This window comes from Pelophylax lessonae (genome assembly GCF_965119305.1).
Source record: "Pelophylax lessonae genome assembly, chromosome: 1".
Lineage (NCBI taxonomy): Eukaryota > Metazoa > Chordata > Amphibia > Anura > Ranidae > Pelophylax > Pelophylax lessonae.
In genome coordinates, this window is record NC_138768.1 from 320,505,980 (window position 1) to 320,530,677 (window position 24,698).

At 43.8% G+C, this 24,698-nt stretch overlaps 1 protein-coding gene across 1 annotated transcript in view; it reads right to left on the reverse strand.

The window, feature by feature from the left end:
* Positions 1-20,432, reverse strand: part of SDR39U1 (short chain dehydrogenase/reductase family 39U member 1) — a 40,015-nt gene extending 19,583 nt beyond the window's left edge. Inside the window, exons 1-3 of the mRNA XM_082244053.1 lie at positions 20,291-20,432; positions 12,689-12,795; positions 6,932-7,014 (exon numbers count right to left, since the gene is read on the reverse strand). Of these exons, the coding sequence (XP_082100179.1) occupies positions 6,932-7,014; positions 12,689-12,795; positions 20,291-20,315 (215 nt within the window). The 5' untranslated portion in view covers positions 20,316-20,432. The remainder of the gene's footprint in view (positions 1-6,931; positions 7,015-12,688; positions 12,796-20,290) is intronic.
* Between the last annotated feature and the right edge of the window lie 4,266 nt (positions 20,433-24,698).

Below are 24,698 nucleotides of genomic sequence, written 5' to 3' on the forward strand. Positions count from 1 at the left end.
AAATAGATACCCAACATGTCATGCATTAACATTGCGCACATTTGTGGAATAGCAACAAACTACGGTACTTAAAAATCTCCATAGGCGACTCATATGAATATTTTTAACGGTTACCTGTTAAAAACCACAGAGGCGGTCCAGTGCTAGAATTATTGCTCTTGCATTAATAATCTCATTGATACCTCACATGTGTGGTTTGAAAACAGTTTACATTTGCGGGTGTGACTTACGTATGTGTTCACTTCTGCGTGCGAACACGGAGGGATTGGGCGCCTTCATTTTTATTTATTTTTTTTCCTATTTATTTTATTGTGTTTATTTATCACTTTTATTGCTGACACAAGACATTTAAAAATCTCTTGTGACAGTAATAGGCAGTGACAGGTACTCTATATGGAGGGATCTGGGGTCTTGTAGACCCGTAACCCCCCCTTTGCATTAAAAGCATTTAAATGCCAAGCTTGGCTGTTTTGAATACTGTAATTTTTTTTTAAATCTGATGCCTTTAAGGCTTCAGTAACAGCAAGTCATGACATAGCTTCCAGGTTACTAGATCAGAGACCGGATCAAAGCAGATTCCGGCTTAGTTTGGGTCTTCGGCAGGGTTGCCGCTAGAAATCCTGGGGCCCCATACAGCCTACCTGACAGCCCCCCCCCCCTCCACCGAAAATATCAAAATTATATTATCACCCCCTCCCCTAACCCCTCTTCCTAGCAGAAATCCCTCCGAATTACCCCTCATAGCGCAACCCCCCAAATCCCTCCACAAATTCACAACCCCATCCCCGTACAGAGTGCAGGGGTCAGGAATGCATTACGTACAGAGTGCAGGGGTCAGGAATACGTTCAGGAGAATGCTAGATACAGAATGCAGGGTTCTGGAGTGCATTATGCACAGGGTTCAGGAGAGTGCTAGATAGGGAGTAGTGCCTTACTAAGCTGACCAAGATTTCCCATAGATGCAAATGTTAGACAGGGAGCAGTGCCATACCAAGTTGACCAATATTCTCCATTGAGGCCAATGTTAAAAACCGGGAGTAGTGCCATACCAAGCTGTACATAGTAGCGAATGTAAGTAAATGCCTCTGTACTGCACCTCTTCCCAGCTGCTACAACCTCTGCAACACACACACACCTCTCCTCTGCCCTTATCTTCCTCAAAGGTCCCCCATCTTCCACATGATTACCATTCTAAAATACTTTTCTGTTGCTGGCTGCCATATCTTCCTTCTCCTTCTTCCCTATGCACGTGTTGCTTGACACAGGGGGCGGGTCTGAGTAGCAGTCCAGCCCATTACCGACATCACAGCATGAATTTGACAGGTGCAGTCTCTGCATAGTGCACACCCAGCTGGTTTGTTAGCCAATCCCTGGCTGTTCTAAATGTTCCCACTGCATCAGGTCCTTCTGAGCTAAGAGGGAAAATTTATCACCAGAATTATGCCGGACAAAGCCTCTGTACAGCGGGACAGTCCTGCCCAGGTTGGGAGGTATGCTGTCATCCTACCGATCTTCCTGCTGTCCGGGCCCCCCTATGTGCCAGGGCCCCATACATGAGTACTGGCTGTACCCCCTTGATGACGACCCTGGTCTTCGGGCACCCAGTGGGAGGGGAGACCCAGCGGAGCAGCAATAGGCGGTGAGAGGACTTCCTCTCCCGTTGCTTGTGATAACAGCTGCTTAGCTGCATCGGTTGTTATCACAAGAAAGCCGACTGTCCGCTCTAAAAACAGTACCGGGGTGATGCTTGCAGCTGCAGGCATCACCCCAATACAACCCCTTGAAGCCGAAGGACGCATATTTGTGTTACGTCAGGGTTAAGGGGTAAAAGTGTTAACTCAGTGATCCTTTTAATTCTTGTGCCCTGTAAGTGTGCTTCCTTACATATACCACTGAGGAGATGCATCCCAGATTTGTCTTCGGGAGCTGCAGAGGATTTCCTGGATCTACGTGCCAGTCCACTCCCTTTCCACATGTATTCTACCACATATGGACTTTAACCATCTCCCACCTGGCCACTGCACACATACGGCCGGGTGGGAGCTTCCTCCTGAGTGGATGTTAATGAACTTCCTTCAAAAAGAGGAAGATAGCGTGGCTGCATGATACGGTGTGCCTGTGTCCCCCAGACACAGCGCAACACCGCTCGGCAGGAGGGCTCTGTGATTGGCCCTCCTGATCACATGACGGCTGTGTCCAATCACAGCCATCATATAATGTAAACACATCCGTTGTCATGGGGATCGGCTCTGCTTCTCCTCACACAGAGCCGGTCAGTGAGGAGAAGGAGAGCGGTTCTGTGCCGCCAGTCGGGGGATCAGTGAGTTTACTGCTTTTTACTCACTAATCACCCCCAGCTAGTGTCCCCAAAACAGTAAAAACACCTGTCCCACTGATCAACATCTGTCCCAGCGATCACCATCTGTCCCACATCTGTCGCACATCTGTCCCAGGAATCATCTGTTCACGTGGCTAAAAAATTATCCAGGGCCTTCAAAAATGCGATAGGTACTCAGGAAATGAAATGTGTAATTTATGCCTTTAGGATGCCTGATGGTGCTACTTGGATGTTGGGCCTCTGTATCTGGTCAGGCTGTTTAAAAGTCTCACACATGTGGTATTGCCATACTCAGGAGAAATAGCAGAATGTATTTTGGGGTGTCATTTTTGCTATGTACATGCTATGTGTTAGAAATATCTGATAAATTGACAACTTTGTGTAAAGAAACTTGTTAAGAGGACAATTTTGTGGGGGGGGGGAAAAAAAATAATAAATTCTTCATTATCCAAACTATTGTGGGCAAAAAATCTCACTATGTCTCTTACTAAATACCTTGGACTGTCATATTTACAAAAAGGGCTCATGTGGGGGGTATTTGCACTGTCCTGACATTTTAGGGCCTCAAGAAATAAGATAGGAAGTCCGTACATCAGGATTGATCAGTTTTCAATGATACGTAGCCTAGATGGTAGGCTCTAGAACTTTCACACAGACCTATTTTTATACACTTATCAGGATTTTTTTTTACCAAAGACATGTAGCAGAATACATTCTGGCATAAATTTATGACGAAATTAGATTTTATTGGATTTCCTTTAAAGCAGAAAGTAGAAAATATTGTTTCTTTTTCAAAATTTTCGCTATTTTTTTGCTTTTTATAGCAAAAAATAAAAACCCAGTGGTGAATAAATACCACCAAAAGAAAGCTCTATTTGTGTGAACAAAATGATTAAAATTTAATTTGGGTACAGTGTAGCATGACTGAGTAATTGTCATTCAAAGTGCGAGTGCATTGAAAGCTGAAAATTGGTCTGGGAAGGAAAGGGGTGAAAGTGCCCGGTATTGGAGGTGGTTAGAGTGGAGGGGGAGGGGGTCGCGCTGTGCAAGCTCTGCCTCTTCCCTGTTGAGACCAGAAGTTCCGGTTTCAGAATGAGGCTTGGAGCACGCTGAGTCCTCCCCTCATCGCTGCTGATGTTATGCAGCCTGGCGCCTACTGTATGCAGGGGAGGACAGGAGGAGACCCGAGCTACTGAGCAGAGCACCAAAGCGGAGGGACCACCACACTGTGTCCGAAGCACCTGTGCCACATCAAGAGAAGACCTGTGAGAAGCTCGAGGCGTGCGGCTCTCACTGGCGTTCCTAAATCTACCTCACAGGGGTACCATCCAACTCTCTAGGTCTTCTGGTCAGAGGAAAAAAAAAAAAACGTTTCACTGTGGGAGAAACACAATCAATACTAAGGGACAAGGGGGAGGGAGGGGCCTTTTAACCGAAGATTTTCCTCCTTAATGACCAGGCCGTTTTTTGCAATTCAGCATTGCGTTATTTTAAAAAACAATTGCGCGGTCGTGCAACACTGTACCCAAGTAAAATTGATGTCCCATTTTTCCCCACAAATAGGGCTTTCTTTTGGTGGTATTTGATCACCTCTGCGATTTCTATTTTTTTGCGCTATAAACAAAGAGCCACAATTCTGAAAAAAAAAACAACAATATTTTTCACTTTCTGGTACATAACCCCCCCCCCCCCAAAAGAAATGTAAAAATCTAACTTTTTCATCATTGTAGGCCAATTTGTATTCTCTACATGTTTTTGGCAAGAAAAAATCCCAATAAGCTTATTTAGATTGGTTTGCGTAAAAGTTATCGTATCTGCAAACTAGGGGAAAGATTTATGTTATTTTTTTTTTTTTACTAGTAATGGCGGCGATCATTGATTTTTAGCGGGACTGAGACATTGCGACAGACATATCGAACCCCTAACTGACATTTTTGACACTTTTGGGGGGACCAGTGACATTACTACAGTAATCCGTGCTAAGAATTTGCACTGTTACTGTAATATTGACACTGACAGGGAAAGGGTTAACCCAGGGGCGATCAAAGGGTTAAGTGTGAGCCTAGGGGGTGTTTTCTAACTGGGGGGGATGGGCTTATGGAATCAATACAGAGACATGTGTTCCTAAATAGGAGAAACACAGTAGTTCTGCATTGATACCAGAGAGAACAATGGTCTGCTGTGTTTACAACAGCAGAGCGCTGTTCTCTCTTCAAAGGGAGAGATTGCAGGTGCCCAGTGGCAATCGCAACAGCTGTGAACTGATTGTGTTTCCTGTAGGGTGGAGCCTCTGTGTTGCCGTCCTGGAAGGTGAGAGGAGAAATAATGTTCTTTCGCAAGGAACACACATTCCACAATAATATTTATGCTCCCAAAATTAGTGTGTGCAGTAAATTGCCTCCAGCAATGTTACAGTTTTTTCTTGCTGGAGGCTGCCATTTTTCTGAAGCCCAGAGCCCCTGAACAGCAGTAAATCTTTAGGGTGTCAGCAGATTGGTCACTACAAATTTGGCACTAAAAATAGAGAGCAACTGAGTATGTGCAGAGCAGGGTGAGACAGTGTATTACTGGACTTTAAACATTATAGGCTCTTATGTTTAGGCCTCATGCACACTGGACAGTTTTAAAGATGCTGTTTTTGGCTTCAGGCATTTTTTTCTACAGCCAGTAAACTCCACAGCATGTCGTCCTATGTGTCCATGCATCCATAGGCTTTTATCAGCAATTTTGGCAGGGGTGTTTTCTGGCTGTAAAAAACTAGTGAACCCACTGAACTAGTGGGTTTGAAGAGGAGTTTTTCAGCTGTAAAAACGCTCTAACTCTAGAAAAATTAGCAAAACGCTGAAAAACACAGCTATTTAGTATTTATGAGTGTTTTTGTTTTTATAAACGTCCAGTGTGCACAAGGCCTAAATGTTTTTTACATCGCTATACCTGCAAAAGGAGCCAACCTTAGATGATCTAACTGAACTTCATTTTCTGAATCAAGTTCCACTTTAAAGTGGAGTTCCACCCTAAAATGTAACTTTCGTCCATCTTCATGCCCAGGGTCACCTGAAAAACAAATGGATTATCGCAATTTTTTCTTTTTTTTTTTTACTTACCTTGTTTTAGAAGATAGTATACTCACCTTACTTCCTCTTCCTCCCTTGGCGGCCACGGCGAGTCGTCACTTCCTGGCTTGCAATGATTCCTGGGAGCTGAACATCATCGCTCCCAGGATTCAATGCGCCTGCACCGGCCCCCGACGTCAGTTCCGGTGCAGGCGCCGTCATACCTTGCTAAACAGCTTCTGGGCATGCCCAGAAGCTGTGCAGGGATGACGCTGCAGCCCCAGAAGTAACGGCGGGGCTGGTGCAGTGCATCGTGGGACGGAAGAGGACGGAAGAGGTTGGCTTCAAGCTGCCCACACCTGAGATGGCAGCGCTGGACAATACATTTTCAAGGTAAGTATTTCTTCTTGCAGGTAAGTGCAACCCGTTCAGAGGCTATCCATTGTGGAATGCACTAGCCCTGACTGTCCCGGGGGTATTTTTATGTATTTTTTTTGGTTTTAGGTGGAACTCCGCTTTAAACCACCACATTTGTATTAGTGGTTAAAAGTCACTGCTATCCAAACTTATAATTTAGACTTGGATTAGTTGTTGTCAAGCTGCATCAAAAAAATGTTGATGTACTTTTGAATGACATTCGTCAAGCCATCAAATGTAATGAGAATTTTTGTATAAAAATCTGCTAGTGTGTAACCAGCTTTAGATAATACAACCAGAATTCTCAGCCAGCTTAAAGGCATTGACAGCCTTAATGAATGAATATGATGGAAACAACTGTGTGAGTGAAAAATCTAAAATAATGTCAGTTTTTGCTAAAAATGGCTTAAGGTTCAAATTGTTTTGATGTTGGTATTAAACACGTCCCCCCCCCCAGGATTATCATCATGTTAGCACGCTATAACCAGAGATGTATAGTAACTAAGTAGAACTACTTCACTACTGTACTTAAGTACCGAAAGGCGGTATCTGTACTTTCCTAGAGTAGAATTTTTTCTCCTACTTCCACTTTTACTTCACTACATTTTTTCAATGATTTCAATACTTCTACTCCAATATTTTTTTTTTTTGTGCTGCATAGTTACTCGTTACAATTATAAAAATTACCACTGCCAGAACAGTAGATGGCAGGTTTCATGAAGCTCAAAACGTGTATTATCAGCGCATACGAAAATAAATGCTACTGTATGTATAAATAAAAGCTGCATTTGAAATAATAAAAAAACAATATGATGTTCAAACTTTTGACTTCTTTCTTTAATAACTACATAACACAGTACTTGTACTTTTACTTTCAGTACTTGAGTAGCAAAATTTAAAAAAAAACTACTTGCAATACTTAAGTACAAAAAATGTTGAATACTTTAGTACTTCTACTCAAGTCACTTTTTGATCGAGCACTTCCACTTCTACTCAAGTCACTTTTTGATCGAGCACTTGTACTTTTACTCAAGTATGGATTTCGAGTACTTTATACAACTCTGGCTATAACCATTTTACAACAGTAACAAAATGACTTGCATATTCATTGCACATCCCTCACCTTCTTAGGGGATTCAGAACATTCTCTCCAGCAAGGTTAACAACTGCATCGCATGGTGGTAGTCCCTTTTTGGTGACATCTACCTGTCAAACCACAAGAAAAAAAAAATAAAAAATCAGAAAGCAGACAACAATCTTCTCTATTACTTTGCAGTATGCCCCTGTACCTTACCACACTCTTCAAAAACAGTTAGGCAGAGCTGTTTAGTTAAGGAGCAGCCTCCAGCCTGCTGAAGGCATGCAACTATGACCATGTTCTACAATGCTCTCCAGGGATACAATGTTCTCTTAAAATCAGGATTTTGCATTGTAAAAAGTAATAGAGCCTTTTTAGCTCAAGAGTACTGACCACCCCTCTCCAAGGGTTCCACTGTGCAGGAGATGTACACAAAAACCTAAAAAAAAGTTGAAGTACACTGGCTGTATATAAAAATACATGTATTTACCCACCCCTTGGCATCATGTGTTATATTCTCTAGTATCTAGGCTCCCTTTAATTACCATCAACAGAGGTCTTTCCTGGTTCAAGTCCATGATGACATTGGACCAGTGTCTTAATGGTCAGCAGGGCTACAGGCTTGTTCAATGGGTTTCTAGGTGTTACCAATGCTGCGATATGTGACCAGAAACAAGTTATCTATTCAAATTATTTGAAGGTTTTCACAGTCTTTGAATATTTCCTGACTAGAATCATTGCTCTTGCTCCAATGATTGCGGCGATACCTCACGTGTGGTTTAAACACCGTTTACATTTGTGGGTGGGACTTGCGTATGCGTTTGCTTCTGCGCACGAGCTCTGAGGGACAGGGCGCTTTGAATTTATTTTACCTTTTTTTTATTTCTTATTTTTACACTGTCCCTTTAAAAAAATAATTTTTTGATCCCCTTTTATACCTATTTTTTCAGCATGAAAAAAAATGGGCCCTTTAAGACCAATGGGAGGAAGCGATGTATGACGTTGCTCCTGTTCTCTAAGGCCATAGAGTTGAGTGGGGGCCATCTTGCCCTCAGTCGACTTCCTGCCTGGGACATAGACAGACCTGATCGTTTTTCACGCTACCGACAGCTCTGGGGAAAACGTCCGGGAAGCGGTGGGAGAAACACTTCTCCAGGTTTTCGGCCTTTTGGCTAAGATCAAGTGTAGTATCTGTTCTTATCAGTTGGTATGGACCTTGATGGTTAGTATCGGCAGGGGCTGAAATGAACCGGGGCGCCCTGGGTGTAACTGGGGGACCGGGAAGTAGGCACTGTCAGAGAAAGCCGGATGGGTCTGCCGCCTTATGATTTGAATGGGTCCGCCCCTATCAGTTTGAAGGGAGCGAGAAAGCCGGCCTTGTCCACCGGTTAGTACTGCTCCTGGATGTAATTGGTGAGGAATGCGGATGGCGGTGGGAGAGCCTTTTCCTCCTGGGTGAATCAGGCTGGCAAGGGGGGCCTTTTTCCCCAGTTGAAGGCAGGCTCTCCCTTAGCTGTCTACGTTCCAAACCTCCTGGTAGGGGAGGGCTAAACTGGGTTTGGCCGGGGGCTGAGACCGAAAAAGCCCGTGGTGTACATGCCCCTGGGGTGGCAGCCCAGGGGTGCCTCAATTCTCACTGGTGAGGGGCAGCTCATCTGAGTTTTTGTGGCACCTTGGTCACTGCACCATCACACTTTTTCTGCACCTGCCTCTTGGGGCGGGCCTTTTGGCCAGCACCAGAGGAATTTTTTATTCCTGACCGGGGGGCCTGTCAAGGTCTCGCACTTTGGCACTACCCAGCACTTCTCCACTTCCCCTTCCCCACTCTTTTTCTTTGTTGTGTGTACACGTTTGTCCCTTTTTTTGTTGAATCACTTGCACGACTTGTATGGCGTAGGTCCTCGGGCCAGCCCTGAAAGTCTTGGGAGGGGGTGGATATGGCCTTCTGGCTTAGTTCGTCCTCTCTCATGGGGTCTCCCTTCGGGGGAGCCCCACCAAGTACTTGGGGGTGGGCTGTTTCGGCAGTCCCCCTGGAGAACGGGGTCTGCCTGGCTTCGGCTGGGCGGACCAAAGTGAGTACCTCAGTCCCTGTCTGGAGCTTCGCGCCCCGGGGGATCAGGGTCAGGGCCCTTCCTCTTCGGAGGAGGGCTATGTGTACGCCTTGTGCACTTTTTGTGTGTCTCACGTTTGCGTGTGTGCACTTTTTTATGCACCGGTTGTAAGTCTTTTGAGTGTGTTTCACACACCACGGGCTTTGAAAAAAAAAAAAAAAAAAAAAAAAAAAAAAAAAAAAAAAAACCTCTCCAGGTTTATGGCAGCTATCTGCCATACACTCTACCAAAAATCGTTTAAACTCATTTTCAAAAAAACAACACCCGGTCATGAGAGCAGACAATGTTGCCATCATGTAATGACCGAATTTTGATCAATAAATCGTTCAATAGACATAAATGAATCATATTTACGTTGATTTTGTCACAGATGCCTGGTGCAAACAGTTCGGGCGAGAAACGCATTAACATTTCAATTCATCATTCATTCGGCACAATTTTCCAAACTGTTCCTTCCATTTTTCAGCTCTGAAAAGCTAAAACCGGATTTCTATGTGTGTCTATTAACTGGACGAAAAATGAACGAACGGACCAAAAGACAGTCTTTCGAACTATTTTTCGACTAGTGTATGGCCAGCATAAGTCTTTAAGAGGCAAGTTCCGGTTCACACATATGCGATGCGGGAACCCTGTAAATCCACTGTGGGTTCCTGCATCGCACTCGACTCGCAGGTAGTTCACACTGCCATATGCGAATCGCTGGGGGTGTCAATACAAAGTTACCCCCAGATCAGTTCTCATATCGCAGTGCGAACTGTCAGTTCAAACATAAATCGGATCCCATAGGTGTGAACACCCATGCGATCTGATTCGGATGTAGACCAAAAAAAGGTTCCTGTGTGACTTTGATCAGAATGGGATGATCCGTATGGCTGAATTCACATCGCACAGACATCACATGTGATTTTCTGAGCAGTGTGCTCCGAATCACATGCGATGTCTGACATCGCTGAAGTGTGAACCGGCTCTTACAGACGGAGGTTTAGTCCCGGTTCACACTATAGTGATGACAGACATCGTATGTGATTCAGAGCGCACTGCTCAGAAAATCACATGCGATGTCTGTGCGATGCGAATATAGCCATACAGATTGTATGGCTGAATTTGCATTGTATTCTGGACACAACATGCACAGAACCCTTTTTTGGGTCCGCAGCAGAATCGGATCGTATGGGTGTTCACACCCATGTGATCCGATTCATGTCTGAACTGACAGTTCACACTGCGATATGCAAATTGATCTGAGGGTGTCGTTGACTTTGTAGTGACACCCCCAGGGATTCGCATATGGGAGTGTGAACTACCTGCGAGTTGAATGCGATTCGGGAACCCGCTGTGGATTCGCAGGGTTCCCGCATTGCATATGTGTGAACCGGGACTCATTCCTTTGATCCAAAATAAAGAAATTATACATTGTAGAACATTGTGCTTATAGTTATCTAGCAGCCTTAACCGCTTGCCGACTGCGCACAGTATATTTACTGCGGCAGTCGGCCCCGGCCAGGCAGAGTGACGTAGGTCTACGTCGCTCGCCTGTCACTCCTTCCAGAGCCAATAGCGGGCGGGCGCGCGCCCGCCGAGGCGCGCGCCCGCCTCGGCTCGTTCACGGAGGAGTGCGGGAGTGTGACTGGCGGACCCGATGTCCGCCGGTCACACTACGATCGCCGCTACAGCGGGAGAAAGACAGAGCGGCTTGTGTAAACAAGCCACCTGTCAGTTCTCCCTGTGTAAAAGTGAAGATCAAACAGTTCTACTATGTAGAACTGTTGATCTTTGTTTTTACACTAGTAGCCATGTCCCTACACAGTTAGAATCACGCCCCTAGGACACACTTAACCCCTCCCTGTCCAATACTGTTAACCCCTTCCCTGCCAGTGTCATTTTTGCAGTAACAGTGCATATATATAGCACTGATTACTGCAGTAATGTCACTGGTACCCCCAAAAGTGTCAAAAATGTCAGTCAAGGGTCCGATCTGTCCGCCGCAATGTCGCAGTACCGCAAAAAAAAATCGCAGATCGCCGCCATTACTCGTTAAAAAAAAAAACACCAAAAATGACAAAAATCTTTCCCTTTGTTAGTAAACGCGATAACTTTTGCGCAAACCAATCAAAATACGCTTTTTGCGATTTTTTTTACCAAACATAGGTAGCGTAAAACAAATTGGCCGAAAATTTTAAAAAATTTTGATTTTTACATTTTTTTTGGGGGAATTTCATATAAAAAAAAGTGAAAAATATTGTTGTTTTTGCAAAAATTACGCTCTTTTTTTGTTTATAGCGCGTGATCAAAAAATCGCACAGGTGATCAAATACCACCAAAAGAAAGCTCTGTTTGTGGGAAAAAAAGGACGTGAAATTCATTTGGGTACAGCGTCGCACGACCGCGCGATTGTCCGTTAAAGTCACGCAGTAAAAAAATCGCAAAATAACCCCTGGTCTTTTAGCAGGAAAATCCTCCGGTGGTAAAGTGGTTAACAATGTTGATAAACATGTGGCAGAGGCTTTTTCTTTTTTTTACAGCTGTGAGTGAGCAGAGAACAGCTCTGTATGAATCAAGGACATGCCGTTTTAAAGCGGTTGTATCGCCAAAAAAATAAAATAAAACAAACAAACCCTGCAGGACAAAGGCATAATGAGCTAGTATGCATCGCATACTAGCTCATTATCAAATTCTTACCTTAGAACAAAGCCCCGACACGGACGCCCAGACACCGCTGAGGCAGCTGACAACTTCCCTTGGCGTCTCTTCCGTAGGTTCAGGGGCTCCAGCGCTGTGAGTGGCCGGAGCCGCTATGACGTCACTGACGCCCCGCATGCATGGGAGTTCACTTTCTGGCAAGCGGCTCTGAGACCTTTAGAGCGCATGCGCCGCTGTTGTCAACGATTGCATGCAGGGCAAATATCTCCTAAACTGTGCCGGTTTAGGAGATATTAATTTTACCTACATTCATTATAGGCTTACCTGTAGGTAAAAGTAAAAAAGCGGAGTATACTACCGCTTTAAGATTGTGAGGGGGAGTGAATCGAGATCGCGATTTTTTAACGATTAGACGTGCAGCTCTACAGAAATGTATTTTAGGTAAGTGACCGAAGCCTTTGGATGATTATAACAATTGGGCAACAAATTTTTAAAAGCAGTTCTGAACTGACAGACTTCATTTTCACATCATCTTCCATCTGCTAGCCTGCACAAGGAAATGAGAAGGAAATTGGATGCTATGAGGGTGAAGACAAATATGACAATGATAAGATTAGGATTTCCCACAACCTGTAAAGTGGTGGACACGTGGGAGCTGTAGGAAGGCATCAGAGCTGATAATAAATCGTGGCAGTCTTCAAGGTGGAAGCTGTGTTTTATGTTATTTAGAGCAGCTTTCCAAGAATGTTTCAAGGTAGTGACAAGCCTCCAGTGTACAAAGTCCTGACAGTGTCCTGTCACACCTGTGAAGCATTATGGGTATTCTGCCCTACACAAAGCCTCTCTTTCTCCTTCATACCAGGAGCACTGAGAACTTCTGTGTTCACTCATACAAGAGCCCAATACTGCTCTTATTCATGATTTTCTGAACTGTGTAATGAGCGGATTATGAACCCAGTTAACACAATTAGCAAAAGCGAATACATTACCCACATCGTGATTTTCAAGAAAAAAAAAAAACATTATAGATTTCGGTCATAAGATCTCTCACCCATGTAATCCTCTGTTCTCCAGGTTTTCGGGAGATAATGGTAACTTTATGACCTCTCTTTCTTAATAACTGTGACAGACACTGTCCAACAAACCCACTGCCACCTCCTATGTAAACAAAGATAATTTATCAGATAAATATCAGCAAAAACAAACACACCCATTTAATCATTACAAAACAGCCTAAGGGATTATGAAATAGTAGCTAATTAGGTCAATCTGAACTTTGGGAGAAGCAACAAATGCACATTTTTCTTGAATCTTGGTGTGCTTTGTGTATTTCTTCCAGATCTGTGCAGTATTCCAGTGTGAAACTATGTCAATAAAGACCTGTCACTGCTGCTCTCTCTCTCCTTGTGCAGGCTGACTGGTCTTGTCTCCACCCCCTTCCTCTAGCAGCCTGTAGTGGGTGGGCTTAGTAGGCCTCTCCCACAGCTCTGCTCTCTGCCCAAGCTATGTTCAGCACTGTGATGATGCTACTTTTATATGGCAATATCTATTGTTTGCAAAGGCATCTGGTGCACGCAGAGTGGAGATGTATATATATATATATATATATATATATATATATATATACATACATATATATATACACACACACACACACATATACACTTTGTGGCTATAAAAGGAATTCATGTAATTGAAAGTTTTTGTTCCTATAGTTTAGCTTTAACCACTTCAGCCCCAGAAGGTTTTACCTCCTAATGACAAGGCCATTTTGTTTCGATACGGCACTGCGTTACTTTTACTGACAACTACACAGAGGTGCACCGCTGTACCCAAATAAAATCATTTTTCCCCCACAAATAGAGCTTTCTTTTGGTGATATTTGATCACGTCTGCGGTTTTTATTTTTTGCACTATAAAAAAAAAAAAAAAAAAGTTTTACTTTATGCTATAAAACATACCAAATAAAAAAATGTAAAAAAATCTAATTTATTCATCAATTTAGGCCAATATGTATTCTGCTACATATTTTTGGTAAAAAAAACCCCCAATAAGTGTATATTGATTATTTTGCACAAACGTTATAGTGTCTACAAACTATGGGATAGATTTATGGAATTTCTCTTTTTTTATATTAATAATGGCAGCGATCAGCAATTTTTAACTTGCAGCGGACAAATCAAATCTAACATTAAGTGACACTTTTTGGGGACCAGTGACACCAATACAGTGCTCAGTGCTAAAAAAAAAAAAAAAAAAATGCACTGTCACTGTATAAATGACAGTGGTAGGGAAGGGGTTAACATCAGGGGCGATCAAAGGGTTATGTGTGCTCCTAGGGAGTGATTACTAACTGCGTGGGGGGTGACCTAACTGGAGGAAGACAGAGATCTGTGTTTCTGCTTAGCAGAAACACAAGATCTCCATTTTCCTCTCTGACAGAATGGCAGTCTTCTTTGTTTACATAGGCAGACCGCTATTCTGCCTTTCCTCTGAACCAGTGGTCCTCAACTCCGGTCCTCAGGGCCCATTAACAGGCCAGATTTTAAGTATTACCTTGGGGAGATGCAGACTAGAGTACTGCAATCACTGAGCAGCAAATTATATCACCTGGGATGTATTTCAGTTATCTTGCAAATCTGGCCTGTTAGTGGGCCCTGTAGGCCAGGGTTGAGGACCACTGCTCTGAACGATCGGCAGGTCTCAGCAGAGGCTGCGTCCGCCGGACCCGCAGATAGGCTCCTGCTGTGTCCAATAACAGCGGAAGCGGTGTGCGTGCCCCAGACCACGAGGCGACGTACAGGCACGTCACTTCACGCAGGAGGGCCGCCCTGCCGCAGTATATCTGCGTGGCCCGTTCCTCAAGTGGTTAAACAGCCTGTTGGCTTCCTGTGACCTTCAAATCATATGGCTCAATCCCACCTACTTTAACCATTTAAGGACCAGGCCTATTTATGACACTTTTTTGTTTACTAGTTAAAATCTGTATTTTTTACTAGAAAAATACTTGGAACCCCCAAACATTATATTATTTTTTTGATCAGAGAACCTAGAGAATAAAATGGAGATCTTTGCAATACTTTATGTCACACCGTATTTGCGCAGCAGTCTTACAAACACAGTTTTGTGGGAAAAATCACTTTTTTTAATGAAAAAATAAGAAAAATAGTAAAGTTAGCCCATTTTTTTTCTATACTGTGAAAGAGAATGCTTCGCTGAGAAAATAAATACCCAAAATGTCATGCTTCAAAATCGAGCACGCTCATGGAATGGCGACAAACATTGGTACTTCTAAATCTCCATAGGTGACACTAAAAATTTCAACAGATTACCAGTTTAGCATTACAGAAGAGTTCTAGGGCTAGAATGATTGCTCTTGCTTTAACGATCGTGGGGATACCTCACATGTGTGGTCTGAACACCGTTTACTTACGTGGGCACAACTTGTGTATGCATTCGCTTCTGCGCGCGTGCTCAGAGGGACAGGGCGATTAAAAATGTTTTTTATTATTTATTTTACCTTTTATTTTTACACTGTCCATTTAAAAAATGGTTTTGATCACTTTTATTCCTATTACAAGTAATGTAAACATCCCTTGTAAAATAAATAAGCAGGACAGGTTCTCTTTAATGTGAGATCTGGGGTCAAAAAGACCTCACATCTTCAAAAAAAAAAAAAAAAAGTAATTTCAGCAAGAAAAAAAATGGGCCCTTTAAGGCCATTGGGCAGAAGCGACGTATGACATCGCTCTGGTCCTATAAGGCCATAGAGTCGAGAGGGGGCCATCTTGCCCTAACTCGACTTCCTACCTAGGACATGGACGAACCGGATGGTTTTCCCCGCTTACCGGAGCCGGGGAAAGGGGGTGGACACCTCACCCACCGCCCATAAAAGTGATCTTACGGCGAATCTGCCGCTGGAACCCCTTTTATGCGAAAGAGGATCGCCTGTTGTGTAGAAAAATACAGAGGGTTATGGCAGCTAGTATTTACTGATGTAATTACGTGGCGGTGGTCCGGAAGTGATTAACAACAGATGAAACATATTTAGCAAAAAATAAACTTGCTTTGGTAGAGGACGTTTGCTTAACCCCTTGACGCCTAAGGGTAAAACAAATCTTAATGCCCAAGCCAAATTTTGCAACTTTGACGTGTATTAGTAAAACCGTACATACACTATATTGCCAGAAGTATTGGAACGCCTGCCTTTATACGCATGAACTTTAATGGCATCCCAGTCTTAGTCCGTAGGGTTCAATATTGAGTTGGCCCACCCTTTGCAGCTAAAACAGCTTCAACTCCTCTGGGAAGGCTGTCCACAAGGTTTAGGAGTGTCTATGGGAATGTTTGACCATTCTTCCAGGAGCACATTTGTGAGGTCAGGCACTGATGTTGGATGAATAGGCCTGACTCTTATGCCCCATACACACGTGCAGATTATCTGCAGACTTTTGTCTGCAGACTTACCAAAACCATATAATATGAGGTCAAACCTAAACACTTTCAATTTGTATGCAATCCGGCAGGCCCTTGCACTACATAGAAAAGGTAAGTCTGCAGACAAAAGTCTGCAGATAATCTGCACGTGTGTACGGGGCATTAGTCTCCACTCTATTTCATCTCAAAGGTGTTCTACCAGGTTGAACATGATTTGTGCACTGGTCCAAATCATTTGGTGGAGGAGGGCGATGGTGTGGGGTTGTGCTTGGCACCTTAGTTCCAGCGAAGGGAACTCTTAAGGCATCAGTATACCAAGACATTTTGGACAATTTCATGCTTCCAACTTTGTGGGAACAGTTTGGGGGTGACCTCTTCCTGTTCCAACATGTTGGCGCATCAGTGCACAAACATGGTCTTTAAAGACATAGATAAGTGAGTTTGGGGTGGAGGAACATGACTGGCCTGCACAGAGTCCTGACCTCAACCTAATAGAGTACTTCTGAGATGAATTAGAGCGTAGACTGGGAGCCAGGCCTTCTCGTCCACATCAGCGCCTGATCTCACAAATGCACTTCTGGAAGAATGGTCAAATATTGCCATAGACACACTCCTAAACCTTGTGGCCAGTCTTCCCAAAAGAGTTGAAGCTGTTATAGCTGCAAAGGGTGGGCCAACTCAATATTGAACCCTACAAACTAAGGCTGGGATGCCATTAAAGTTCATGTGTGTGTAAAGGCAGGCGTCCCAATACTTTTGGTAATATAGTGTATCACCACAACTGCTTTGTTCATCCAGGTGGATTATACCTTTTGTTTTTCAGGACAAACTTGGCTTCCTCCTGATTTTTTTATTTTTTTATTATCAAAGAAAACTGTCCCAAATCAGTATAATAAAAAAAATTTCAAATTTAGCTGTATATTTATTGCCACTACCATAACCTTCCACCAAAGAACAACCCAAATTAAATCCTCCTCCTCCTGACAATCACAGCGATACCACTAATGTGTTTGTTATTTGTACCCACAGTACAGCCCAGAAACAATGGTGCGCATTTTGCTTTTGTTTTTACCCTAAGGGTCCTTTCACACGGCCGGTGCGCCTGGCGGACTCCGTTTTCCTCAGCGGGGATCGATCTGCCGAATTCCGCTGAGCAGGCAGATGACAGCTCCATCTCCCCTTATTTTGCAGAGACAAAGATCTCTATGGGAGATTGGATGAAAACCGACTGCCTGTCCGTTTTCCTCCAATCCGATCCTCCAGACGGATGGAAAATAGGGTTACCATCCGTCTGGATTTCACAGACAGGATCGGAGAGAAGCAGGTGTCAGTGGACATATCACGGCTGACATCCGCTGCCCCATAGAGGTGCATGGAGCATCCGATCAGATCCACCTGAAAAACTGACAGGCGGACCTGATTGGAAAGCCTGTGTGAAAGGGCCCTAAGACACACTAACCCTGACCTTTGACCCAAACACTAACTCTGGCACTGACTTAGATCAAACCTTAAGGCTACGTTCACATGTGGCCCGCGATCCGGAAATCATTGCAAATCGCAGGACGCCTGTGCGATGCCCGTGATTTGCAATGGCACCCCAAACGCTATGCGATGTTGCCGTGGTTTCCGCCTGCCGAATCGCGGTAACATCGCGCAAACAGAATTGCGGGACGCATGACACACAAAAGAAGCTCTTGTACCTTTTTCGGCGTCATGCGTCCCGCGATTCTGTTTGCTTGATGTTATCGCGATTTGGCAGGCGGAAATCGCGGCAACATCGCATAGCGTTTGGGGTGCCATTGCAAATTACGGGCATCGCACAGGCGTCCCGCGATTTGCAATGATTTCTGGATCGCGGCCAGAATCGCAGTGATTCTGCCTTTATCCGCTGCGCCCACATGTGAACGTAGCCTTATCTAGGTATTTTTATTTATTTATTTTTTTTAATTATTATTTTTTTTCTACAGACTTTTTTTTTTATTTCTCTCTCTCTCTCTCTGTAAGGGCAGAAAAAGATGCAATGGGATTTATTTACTAAAGCCGGAGAGTGCAAAATTAGTCAAATTTCTGCGAAGAAACCAATCAGCTTCCAGGTTTTATTGTCAAAGCTTAACCATTTTAAGACAGTAAGATTTTCCTGCTTAATGACCAGGTCCTATTTTTCGATTCGGCACTGCGTTACTTTAATGGACAATTGCGCAGTCATGCGATGCTGTACCCTTTGCGGTTCCTTTTTTTTTACCACAAATAGAGCTTTCTTTTGGTGGTATTTGACCACCTGTGCAATTGTTATTTTTTGCGCTATAAACAAAAAAGGGTGACAATTTTGAAAAAAACACAATATTTTTCACATTCTGCTATGTATCATTCCCAAAAAAAAAATGTAAAAATCCAAAGTTTTTAACATTTTAGACCAATTTGCTTTCTGCTACATATTTTTGGTAAGAAAAATACGCAATAAGCGTATTTTGATTAGTTTGCGCAAAAGATATTTTGTGTACTAACTAGGGGAAAGATTTATGTAATTTTTTTCTTTTTTTTTACTAGTAATGGCGGCGATCTGCGATTTTTTGCAGACAGATCGGACCCCTGACATTTTTGACACTTTTGGGGGGTACCAGTGACATTACTACAGTAATCAGTGCTAAAAATATGCAGTTACTGTAATAATGCCATTGGCAGGGAAGGGGTTAGTACTGTTGGTGATCAAGGGGGTAAATGTAAGCCTAGGGGAGTGATTCTAACTGTGGGGGGTGTGGCTTGTGAGATGATCACAGAGACATGTGATCCTATATAGCAGGATCACATAGTCTCTGTGATCATTGCAGGGAGAATGGCGGACGGCTGTGTTTACTTCAGCCGTCCGTCCTTCTCTGTCAGCGGGGGGGAGATCGCTGGTGTCAGGCGGCAATCGGAGCCGCCTGACACCTGCACTAGCTTCCCCGCTGACGATTAGGGGCGGGAGCGTGCTGCTGGTAGCGCGCACTCGCCCCCTAGCCTCCTGAGAGCGAGCGACGTAGAGCTAGGAGCGGCTGCCTGCCACGGTAAATCTGCGGCGAGCAGTCGTAAAGTGGGTAATAGAACAAGCTGAGGTTCAAAGCTAATTGATTTCCATGGAGAAATGTGACTAATTCTGCACCCTCTAGCTTTAGTAAATAAACCCCAATGTATCTTTCTCATCCATTCACAGAGACAGAAAAAACAGGATGGGGTTCATAGTGACTGAGCACTGGGACAGCCAAGCATAGGCTACCACAGCGATCAGGTGACCTGGAATCGAACAATCCGGATCCTGATCGTTAGAACGGGTACCGATTCTCTGTGCTGGGAGCGTGCCATGAGGCGTGCTCCCAGCACAAAGGGAGATACGCAAATATGTGGCCCCAAGGAAAAAAGCCCAGTCCAGTAGGGCCGCATATTTGTGTTACAACAGTGCAAAAGGGTTAAAGTGGCTGAGGCTGAAGGTGAAAACCCTTCTGCGTGCAGCCCCTCCTAATACTTTCCTAAGCCCCATCTCCATTCAGTGATGTGCACTAGAGCAGAGCCCCCCCCCCCCCCCCCGAGTCTCTCCCTTCTCACTGGCTGAGACACAGCACACCATTGGCTCTTGCTGCTGTCAATCACAACCAGTGAGGAGGGAGTGGGGCAGAGCTGCGCTCTGTGTGTCTTATACAGAGGCAGCTCAGGAGCAAGCATGCACGAGTGCCCCCATAGCAAGTGGCTTGCACAGGGGGCACTTGGGAAAGGGGAGGGGCCAGGAGCACCAGCTGTGATCCAATAGAAATGAATGGGATGGTGGCATAGGGGTAAAAGCAAAACATGTGCATCCCCGTTCTGGGAATACACAGACCTGCATTAAAGCACCCCACCTGAACGAGTCCTTACTGGCCAGATCACCAGCTGTACAGAAAGGAAAAAAGAAAACTAATGCAGACATCATATAAAATAATCCGTAAGCTGCAATATAATAAATGTTTGTTTTTTGCTTCAAGAGGAATATACTGAGTCACTGTCCAAAGAACCTGCTATGCTGGATTTACCTTTCCTACCAATCACCCTGACTGAAAACTTGGACAAAAGTAAACAGGTATGAAATCTGACTACATTCCATATTATAGAGGACATAGAGAGGAAAACGTCTGCAATAAAACTTCTATACAAGTACAATGATAGCATAACAATAACTCCAGTCTGTCACTGATCACATGACCCTCACCGATAAGAACCCTCATGGCGTTCATAGGACTACACGGACACTCCGCTCACACTCTTCTATAGTATCTCATTCACTCTACTATGACTGCAAGAGCGCCTCTACTTCTTTGTCTCCGAACAGGAGCCATGTTACCGTGCATTGCCTGAATGTAATACAGTTAACGCCTGGTCTCTAAAAACATGGCTGCCGCCATACAAAAAAGCAGACAACTCAGTCCCAAGTTATTATAACAGTTTGCCCTAGCAATGCAGTAGTGGAAATAACCATAGAGCATGCGTAGGAATGGTATGAAAAGAGTTATAAAACGACGAGCTTCTGTGTGAGGGCGACCTCGTGTGTTTGCTCAGGTGCATGGCATGCCTTCTCAGATTACTATTTCTGACCTCATTTACAATGGAAATGTATTTCAGCCTTTTCCAGCCAGGGTGCCACTACCTAGGAACCCCAGGGTGCCTTAAAGCTTGTTCAGGGGTGCCATGGAAAAATACCTAAAAATGTATGAAAAATTGTATACAAGCCAGCAGGTGGATGAAGCCTGCCTTTTAGTTACATAAAGCCACAGGTTTTCATTGTGCACCATTGCAACTTTCTAGACACTGGAATCTTAATAACCAATAATGTCATCAGTTTATAAGGAGGATTTCTGTTGCCTTCTGTGCCTCTCTCCCTCTCAGCACTGGGGTGACTTTAGCTGGCTGATGGAGAGAAATTGAGGGAGAAGAGAAACACCGGAGTACTAGTCAGTACCAGTGTGCAAAAGTGTATTTGCTTTGGATGAAAAAAAAAAAATCACCTCTAAAGTTGGGTGTCCTATGTGTGGATGTTGCTGTGTTATGTAAAACTATTAGAATATTTTTTTTACATTTTAGAATGGGGCACCTCGAGACTGTCCATAACTCTAAAGGGTGTCTTGACTGGAAAAAAGGTTGAGAAACACTGATGTACTTTGACAATGTATGTGTGTTGTGTTGGCAGTTTCTGTTCCTCAGTGTCAGTTACAACTATATAGAATATTATTGATTTCTACTTTTTTAACCACTTGCCGACCGCCGCACGACTATCTACGGCGGCGGTCAGCCCCTCACAGGCAAAGTGACGTAGGTCTACGTCGCTCGCCTGTGAGGGTTTAGGGAGCGAGCGCGCGCCGCCGGAGGCGCGCTCCCGCTCCCGCGTGGTCACGGACCCCCCCGCGCGTGTGACCGGCGGACCCGATCGCCGCCGGCCACTCTGCGATCGGCGGGGGAGAGGGAGAAAGTCAGGCAGCTTGTGTAAACAAGCTACCTGTCATTCTCCTCTCTGTATGAGAGATGATCACATGGATCTACTATGTAGATCCATTGATCACTCTGCATACAGTTGAAGCCACAGCCAATCACAGTTAGAATCACGCCCCTAGGGACACACACAGCCCCTCCCTCTCAAATAAAGTTAACCCCTTCACTACCAGTGTATTTTTACAGTAACAGTGCATATATATAGCACTGATTACTGTAGAAATGTCACTGGTAACCCCAAAAGTGTCAAAAATGTCAGTCAAGGGTCCGATCTGTCCGCCGCAATGTCGCAGTACCGCAAAAAAATCGCAGATCGCCGCCATTACGCGTTAAAAAAAAAAACAACAAAAATGACAAAAATCTTTCCCTTTGTTAGTAAACGCAATAACTTTTGCGCAAACCAATCAAAATACGCTTTTTGCGATTTTTTTTTACCAAACATAGGTAGCATAAAACAAATTGGCCGAAAATATTAAAAAATTTTGATTTTTACATTTTTTTTGGGGGGAATTTCATATAAAAAAAAGGGAAAAATATTGCTATTTTTGCAAAATTGATGCTCTTTTTTTGTTTATAGCGCGTGATCAAAAAATCGCACAGGTGATCAAATACCGCCAAAAGAAAGCTCTGTTTGTGGGAAAAAAAGGACGCCAAATTTGTTTAGGTACAGCGTCGCACGACCGCGCAATTGTCCGTTAAAGTCACGCAGTGCCGAATCGCAAAATACCCTCTGGTCGTTTAGCAGCCAAATCCTCCGGGGCTTAAGTGGTTAATTCAAAGATTACGAACATATAGCCACATATTTTGACCAGGGGCACCAACCTATTTCTTATTACAGACAGCTGACCAAAATTACCCAGAGCTCAAAGGTTTATGAACACATGTTAGCTGGAGTTCAGTTTTTATTTGCTAGTCAAGTACATCAAAATCTGCTAGGACATCTAAAGCCAGAGATGTATAGTAACTAAGTAGAACTACTTCACTACTGTACTTAAAGCGGAGTTCCAGCCATTTACTCACCTGTCCAACGGTCCAGCGATGCGGCCGCCGGAAGCCTCGATCCTCTCCCTCGGCGCCGGCATCACTGCTGTGGGCACCTGGCTGTTACAGTTTGCGGCTTCACAGCCGGGTACCCACTGCGCATGCGCGAGTCGCGCTGCGCGCCGTGATTGGCCGGCAATCTTCTGGGACCTCTGACGTGTCCCAGAAGATTGCAGGGAGGGAGGGGGAGAGGAGAACTTCCGCTCAGGGCGCCGCGGCGCTCCGAGCGGAAGTGGGAGCGGGTACATGTCAAAACTAGGTACCCGCTCCCCCCCCAAAAAATGACATGCCAAATGTGGCATGTCGGGGGGTCAGGACTCCCTAAAGCGGAAGTTCCACTTTTGGGTGGAACTCCGCTTTAAGTACCGAAAGGCGGTATCTGTACTTTCCTGGAGTAGAATTTTTTTCTCCTACTTCCACTTTTACTTCACTACATTTTTTCGATGATTTCAATACTTCTACTCCGATATTTTTTTTTGTGCTGCATAGTTACTCGTTACAATTATAAAAATTACCACTGCCAGAAAAGTAGATGGCAGGTTTCATGAAGCTCAAAACATGTGTATTATCAGCGCATATGAAAATAAAAGCTACTGTATGTATAAATAAAAGCTGCATTTGAAATAATAAAAAACAATATGATGTTCAAACTTTTGACTTCTTTCTTTAATAAACTACATAACACAGTACTTGTACTTTTACTTTCAGTACTTGAGTAGCAATTTTTTTTCAAAACTACTGGTACTTTTACTTTCCGTACTTGAGTAGCAAAATTTAAAAAAAAACTACTTGCAATACTTAAGTACAAAAAATGTTGAATACTTTAGTACTTCTACTTCAAGTCACTTTTTGATCGAGCACTTCCACTTCTACTCAAGTCACTTTTTGATCGAGCACTTGTACTTTTACTCAAGTATGGGTTTCGAGTACTTTATACAACTCTTGTCTAAAGCTGTCCATACAATAGTAGAAGTCTGTTCAAAATGTTTCATTTTTAGAACATTTGTTTGATTTTCTAATTGTTAGCAGAGTCAAAATGACGCTCATTTTCAACCAGGGTGATGAAAAATTTGAAGGAGCAGGATGGAAAGTTTTTTTCTAACCAATTTTTTTTTTCTAACAGTGTATGTGGTTTTCATATTGGAAAGTTTATTCATTCCAAAATCAAATGTTAAAAGGAATTACTTTAGAAACAACATTCATTATCAAGTTATCAAATGTATTGAGAATTTTTACAAGAACATTCATACAAAAATCTACTAGTGTATGGCCACCTTAACACTACCCTCTCCCCAGATTGAAAATGCAGCTGTCCAAAGGTGTCTCTGTTACTCCTTAATCCAGAGTGGAGTCGCCATAAGATGGGAAATATTTTACTGGCCAGATCACCAGGTGAAAATAAAAGCAAAAAGCCTAAAAAAATGAAACAATTACATTCAAAGTGATTGTAAATTCAACTTTTAAAAAATAACAAACAGGTTTATACTTACCTGCTCTGTGCTATGCGAATGCACAGACCGGCCCAAACCTCCTCTTCTCAGGTCCCCACTGGCACTCCTGGCTCCTCCTCTTCTCGGTGTGTCACCATAGGAAGCTGCTTCCTATCATGCAACACCGGCAGGCTCAAACCCGAATCGTGCCGCGTGCTTCCATGGACACAGGCAGAGTAGCTCAGCCCTGCGCCCCACTATTTTGTCACAGGAATTGACTGGGGAAAATAATAGGCATCAGGTGGATATTGGCTATGGTATAAAAGTGTACAGTAAGTATAACTAGAATCAGTATGTTCAAATAAATACATGTGCAAAGGACACATGAACAAAAATAGAGAATTTTATAGAATATCAAAAAAGCAAAAATGCCTCACATGCCAAGAATGCACCAAAGAAATAGGATTACAGATATCTAAACAAAAAAAAGTAGTATTCCCAAAGAGGCTCCACTAGCCTCAACGCGTCTCGCAATTACGCATGCGTTATCAGGAAGCTTCCTGAACCGGAAGTACACCATCCACTAGCCTCAACGCATTTCGCAATTACACATGCGTCTTTAGGAAGCTTCCTGAACAGGAAGTACGTCATCCACGCTCCACT